At 40.1% G+C, this 6,906-nt stretch overlaps 1 protein-coding gene across 1 annotated transcript in view; it reads left to right on the forward strand.

Moving 5' to 3' along the window:
* The window catches only part of SIK2 (salt inducible kinase 2), a gene marked incomplete at its 5' end in the record, with an annotated part of 95,834 nt that overhangs the window by 62,828 nt on the left and 26,100 nt on the right, over positions 1-6,906 (forward strand). The window contains 4 exon segments of the mRNA XM_027772871.1: positions 2,073-2,197; positions 2,624-2,747; positions 4,319-4,539; positions 6,091-6,243. Coding sequence (XP_027628672.1) covers positions 2,073-2,197; positions 2,624-2,747; positions 4,319-4,539; positions 6,091-6,243 — 623 coding nt within the window.

Raw genomic sequence — 6,906 nt, forward strand, 5'->3', positions numbered from 1 at the left:
GTTCATCTCACCAGGGTGGAGGGAATTTGAAAAGGAAGTAGCTCTGTAAGAGCTCTTGGCGACATTAAAACTTTACAGTGCTATTTGGAGAGTATCCTCCACTCCCATGGACTAAAACTCATCCTGTGATTATGGTTTAAAGTGCAGCCATTAATGTACCTGTTTCAGGATCTCCAAACACACATTCCAGAGTTTCTTGTGCTTTTCTGTATGAGTGAAATTAACATTATCCTCTTTAAATCCAATTTGGATATGTAGTCCTTGACTTTGAGAGTGTGGTTTTTCTGGAAAATTAGAAACATCCATCTATATGTGTACATATGGGTTATGGTGGTGTAGGAATGGTTAGTCACAGAGGTGGAATTGAGAAGATAAGGCCTTTTTAACAGTCATTTCGGAAAGTGGATTATAGGACTGAACTGAGGTCATGTTGTAGAAAGGTTCTTGTTGGCATCCCTTTGCCTCTTACCCCTGGATGCCAAGGACAGACCAGTGTCGTCCCAGCAAGCACAGACAGAATCTGAGGCCTTTCCACAGATACACATCTTTTCTCTCCTAAACCCTTAAGGTCCTGCTACACTGTTCTGTCCCTCCTGTTTATCTTCTCAGGACCTTTTTCTCTAAAAGGCAGTATAGTTAGTAATAATGGTTTCACAGAAAAAGGAGCTGACATTTCACATCTACAATGCTTCAGGCATTGTACATCCTTAATTTCATTTAATTTTCACAATATCTGGGTAGAGAGATTATCCCCACATTTATAGATATGGAAACTAAGGATCAGGGAAATTAAATAACTTCTTAGAGGACTTGAAACTAGAAGTGGCAAAACGAAATCAGCTCTAGTTCTCCCTAACCTGGCAGGTTGTGCTCATCGGCTGTGCTGTTACTGTTACTGTGTTGCTTCAGCTTGCCCCCAGTTCTGGTGTCAGCAGTCTAAGGAAGTGCTTTATCCAAAGTACAGATATGTGCACAGTTTGGAGCTGTGACTAGAGTGTGCATTCACGTTAACATACTGGACCTTCCCAGCAACCTGCTGGCTAGCTATCTTTATTCACCTTTATAGAGGGGAACACTAAGACCACAAAGATTGATCCAGAGTCACAAAACAAGGCAGTCTGGTAGACGAAGCTCGAGTCAGTCACCCTTGGAGCACCTCTTAAAGCTTACTGTGCCTGCAGGACTGTGCAGCAGCTGGTTATAGAGCTGCTTCCTGTCTCTGAGGCCATGTTCTTCAATCATAGGACAATCTGGATATAACTTCCAGAGTAATAGGAATTTGTATCATTAGAAAACAAGACCATGCAAAGGTTTAGCAAAAGGGTATGGACTTGCATTTATATCATAGCTCACTGAATATTTGGGGGGACATACTGAAGGCATCTGAGTACAGCATTCTGTTTTGCAGATTGCATTCTGTGTATCAAGGCTGTAGATTCAGTATGACTAAGATTGCTGGAAGAAGGCCACTAGCTGTTTTGAAGCATAATGTTACTGTATTCCATAAATGAGTAAGTGAAAGTGGGGAAGGTGGCCAGTGACTGGGCCTGTAGCCATCATATGTTAATGAGCTATTCAGATGGGTTCCACAAACACCCAGAGCTGTTCCTTAGGAAACATTGTACTCAGTTGCCTGGAAAGGTTATCTAGTAGTGGCTGTCTGAGCAGCCAGTGTTGTATGAAGGTCAGTATCTTAGAGTTGTACTCATTTGTTTCTTTCCTTATGGACCATATAAGATAGTTATCAATCATCAGGTAATTGAAATTCTAAGATTATCAAATTCATCTTCGTTGTCCACCTTAAATTTGCATGATTAAAGTCCTTTTCCATTCTCTCACTCACCCTCCTTGAAAACTCAGTTCACTTACACATTCAGTATTCATTGGGTATGTACTTACTATTTGCTAGCCATGGTGCTCAGTGCTAGGAAGAAATCACAAGACAAATATCCCAGTCCTCACAGCCAATAGCAGTGATATTGTTAATATAGCATATTATAAAGTTTATTACAGAGAAATGCAGTATAGTTTGAGAGCATAGATGAAAGTAACATTTATTTCCATCCCAATAGATTTCGGTTTTGGAAATTTCTTTAAAAGTGGTGAACTGCTGGCAACATGGTGTGGCAGCCCCCCTTATGCAGCCCCAGAAGTCTTTGAAGGGCAGCAGTATGAAGGACCACAGCTGGATATTTGGGTATTGCTTTGCTTTGCTGTGTTAAATGCATCTATAATGATAATACTTGGTACTCTGGCCCATCTTAGAAGTTCCTGGTACTTAACGCATATGCGGTATTTCATGGTCTCCTCATCTGCTGGACTGTAATTAGTCAGAGCATCTTGAAATAGATTCCTAGGATAGAATCTACAGGGACAGATGTTATCCTAATATCAGCAATAATTTAAAGTTAAGTAGCAATCATGATGATCAAATTTGGATCTTTCAGTAGAGAATACTTAATATAGTAGTTAGGGTTTCAGATTTGTTTCAGATTCTGAGAAAATAATAAACTTAGACAGGAATTTTGTAGTCCATATGATTTCAAGAGCCCTGGGGATGTTTAGGAAAACAGAGTATTGGAAGCTCTCAGTAGAAAATTTACCATGATGTTTTCTTCCCTAGAGCATGGGAGTTGTTCTTTACGTACTTGTCTGTGGAGCGCTGCCTTTTGATGGACCAACTCTTCCAATTTTGAGGCAGAGAGTTTTGGAAGGAAGATTCCGGATTCCATATTTTATGTCAGAAGGTAAAACGCTATTCCTCTTAATCATGTGTTTTACAGAATTTATGCTCTAAATGAAATGCTAGGCAAAAGCTTTCCTCTGTCAAAGAGTTTTGGTGGGAAATAAAATGACAGAAGTGATTTTAAAATCATAGAAATAAACTCTGTCCATGTAAGTTAGACAGGGTCCAGTCTTTGTCCTGGTAACTGAAATCAGAACATTTCCCAGATGAAGAGCAAGTCTCCCCATTCACTCTGTTTGTATGAATGGCCCAAATCTTAGACGTAGAAAAGCACTTGTAGATAACAGATTCACAACTATTTTATTCTCAGTATGAAGTGGAGTTTGAAAAATTAAAACTTTAAGTTAAAAAACTAACCGGCAAAACTGTTGAATTAAGATGAAATGGAGTAATCCTTGCCTGTCTTTTATTGGGTCATTAACATACACAGTAAAATTTGCTCCTCCATTTTATTTTTAGTTATCTATCATTCTTAACTCTTATTCCTTCTAACAGTAGAAATAATGCTCTTGGTCATTAAGAACATGGTCCTTGAGGCCAGACTACCTGGTTCCACTCCTGGTTCCACCATTTACTGGTATGTGACCTTGGCAAGTTACATCTCCTCTTCGGTTTGCATGTTATAAAATGGAGATCACAGTAGTGCCTACTCTAGGATGTCGTAAGGATTAATTAAATTAATCTGTACAAAGCACTTAGCATAGTCCCTGGTAGATGGTGAGTGTTGTGAGGATAGCTTATGTGGTTGAGGGAGGGGAGTACAAGATGTCAGCTCAAGAACAGGCCACGGCTCAAAGCTGCAGCAGTGCCGTTTTCTTAGTGTGATCAGAAGTAAATAACATTTCGTGTTTGTTTTTCTCAGCTGCACTGAGGGGGAGAAAAGCAACAGCCCATTTAAGAGCTCATTGCCTTCTTATGTAGCCTGAGTGTATAAGCCTTAGATATAACTGAAGATCAATTCATTATTTGCTTATTCTAGAAATGAAGCTTTTACTTTTCTTTAGTAGAAGTCTAAGTCTATGGGGACCAGCAGTCGGTGTAATGGCTATGTCGCTGGACTCCCATGTAGTGAACCGCAGTTCAAGTCCCAGGCCCAGTGGCTTACACTCATGCCGAGTACATGTGTGTGCATGCCCAAGATCCCAAGAGGAGAATGTAGAAGAAGGATTGCAGCATGGCCATCCTCCCTGGAGGCTGATTTCTCACTTTCTGTCTCTCTGTCTCTGTGTGTGTGTCTTTCTAGCGAGCGCACATGCTCTGTAACAAAAACCTCTCAAAAAAAGAAAAGAAAAGAAAATGTCTAAGTCTATGTCTGAATGTTTTCAGTTGAGAAATTCAGGAGAAAGGTTCATTTAACACAGACTCTGATAGACTGACACCCTCCTTGTTTTTCTTAACTACTCATTCACCTTGTGGCCTTGACAAGTATAAGTAAGCTTTATGTTATTCATTTGACCTTTTCTTTCCAGGATACAAAGATTAATACCATTGTACACAGTCACATGAGTCAGGCAAATAACCCTGTAATGCAAGGTGACTTATGTGGCTTTTGTAACATTGTATTTTCTATAGATTGTGAGCACCTTATTCGAAGGATGTTGGTCCTAGACCCATCCAAACGGCTAACCATAGCACAAATCAAGGAGCATAAATGGATGCTCATAGAAGTTCCTATACAGAGACCTGTTCTCTATCCACAAGAGCAAGAAAACGAACCATCCATCGGGGAATTTAATGAGCAGGTTCTACGGTTGATGCACAGCCTTGGAATAGATCAACAGAAAACCATTGAGGTAAAAAGATTTGACAAAAGATATTTTAGGATTCTGATTCACTGAGTAACTTGAAATCCATGCTCACACCTGTCCTCCTGGTCTTTTAGCACACACCCTTTCCCATACCCAGCCATGTTCTTTCATGTTCCCCGTTGATTACATCAGACTCTATTTATATTTGCTTTTATTCGATGTCTAATTTTCCTGCCTTGCCCCATCTGCCAAAAATTTAAGAGGAAAGATTTGTAGCTGATTCAGAAAAGGCAAAGGTGGAGGCTTAACAAATACAAGATAGAAAGTTTCTTCCAAGAGTAAGTATGAAGTTCTATGTAGAAATCTAACTAGTTTGTATGGAGCCTGAGTGCGCAGATATGGAACAAGGCTAAATGCCAGGCATGGGACCAGAGGGGTAAGTATCAGGTTTAAGAAAGCTGGTGGGATTTAGGCTGTGAATTGCAGAAACTAAGAAGGCAAAAACAGGTGGGTTCCTGATTTGGAAGTATTAGAGGTCATAGAGTTGAAAAGGTCATGATCCTGGAAAATTCCTCTTGGTTTTTATTTCTGTCCTCTAATAGCGTATTTATAGGATATACATATTTTTATTTCTTCCACAACAGTAAAAAACAAACAGTGCTTGTAAGGAGAAGGTATATCAAGCAAGAAAGAATGTCAAATACCTCCTTGTTTGCTGTGAAAGACTGAGGCTCCAGACTGTGCTGGCTTTACCCCAGTGTAGCCATAACTAACACCACACTGGTTTTCCCACATTGCTCATCATGTGCTCAGTGAGCTTTTTCTGGACTTGCCCATGAAGTAGATCCAAAGCTGCAGCTGCAAGTGCACTCCTCTGGCCTGGGATTTTTGCTGTGAGTGCTCTGCGTCCATCTGCAGTGCCATGCACAGCACCCAGGCAGACTGTCAGGTGGGGTTAGAAGCTAAAGGGGAGCAGTTGTTTCTCTGTTCCACTAGCATCCTGGGAAAGTTGGCAGGCTAGAGAAGTGAAAACTTGGTAAGCAACTTTATTTTCAAGGTTTCAAGAGGGTGGGACTACAAAAACAAGAGGAAAAAATTACCTAAGAATGGAGACACAGTGTCTCTCAATCTAGCATCCAGATTCTGCAGCCCAAAATAATCTCCAGAAAGTTTCCCAAAACTTCAATCATTCAATTCAGAATTTTCAATGTTTGGACTTTGTGTGGGAGCTATGGTATTAGAGCCCCAGGTTCAGGTTGCTAACTGATCTCAGCCCATAGTTAACAGCTGTAAGATGGAATTGCATGACAGCACTGGGGAATGCTATATGAGAAAAATTAATGGATCCTGTTAATGTAAAGGAGCTGCCCAAGTCATTTATTAAGGCTTGCTCATTTATATAATGAATACTAGAGGGTTGAAATTTTCTGCCATCAGTCTAAATCACGGAACAGCTTTTATCTTGAGCTTTTATCTTTTTCCTTTGTCACTCTGTTTTTAAGAACTCATGATTTCCTCCCCTTTTTTAAAGAAAAGTATAGTCATTAGATTGATTTCTATGGTTCTGTGCCTTTAGCACTTGGTTTTTTCTTTCAGTCTTTAGAGAACAAGAGCTATAACCACTTTGCTGCCATCTATTTCTTACTGGTGGAGCGCCTGAAATCACATAGGAGCAGTTTTCCTGTGGAGCAGAGACTTGATGGCCGCCAGCGTCGACCTAGCACCATTGCTGAACAAACAGTTGCCAAGGTAACGTCCTGTTAGAAGGTAGTCTTATCTGCATGTGCCTATTCACATGTTTAACACAGATCTCACCTTACAGTACAGAGTTAGGATTTCATCCTCTACAGTCTGTTTTTCTTTACAGTTTCTGCTTCTGTCATTCACTAGGTTAGTAACTTCCTATCTTTAAGGAATAACTTTTTTAAAATAGTTGATTTCTATCATTCACTTATGTTGAGAATGAATGTAACTAGCTTGTACATTGTTTCATTGAACACATTTTTTTCTTTTTTAGGTTTTTGCCATAGGGTACGTGTACTTGACAGACAAAGAGAGTCAGAGAGAGGGAAAGTGAGAAACTACCTCTCAGGGTGGGCACCCTTGCTGTAGTCCCTTCTGCTCCATTCTTTTGGGATTTGGGGCATGCATACACATGCACCTGGTGTAATTTTCAAGTTGCTGGGTCCGGGAATCAAACTGCAATCAGCCATGTAAGAGTCTAGCACCCTAACCACTATGCCACTTGCTGGCCCCTCATTTAACACATTTTTATTGCAGATTTACTATGTGCAAGATTCTTTTCTTAGGCACTGTAGAAGATAGGATGTATAAACCACAGTTGTTGCCATCATAGACCTTACACTCTAGAAGCAAAATAAGTCAAGATCATAAATAATCATTCTAAATAGG

Source organism: Tupaia chinensis, unplaced genomic scaffold (assembly GCF_000334495.1).
Source record: "Tupaia chinensis unplaced genomic scaffold, TupChi_1.0 Scaffold000311_2, whole genome shotgun sequence".
Classification (NCBI taxonomy): Eukaryota; Metazoa; Chordata; class Mammalia; order Scandentia; family Tupaiidae; genus Tupaia; species Tupaia belangeri.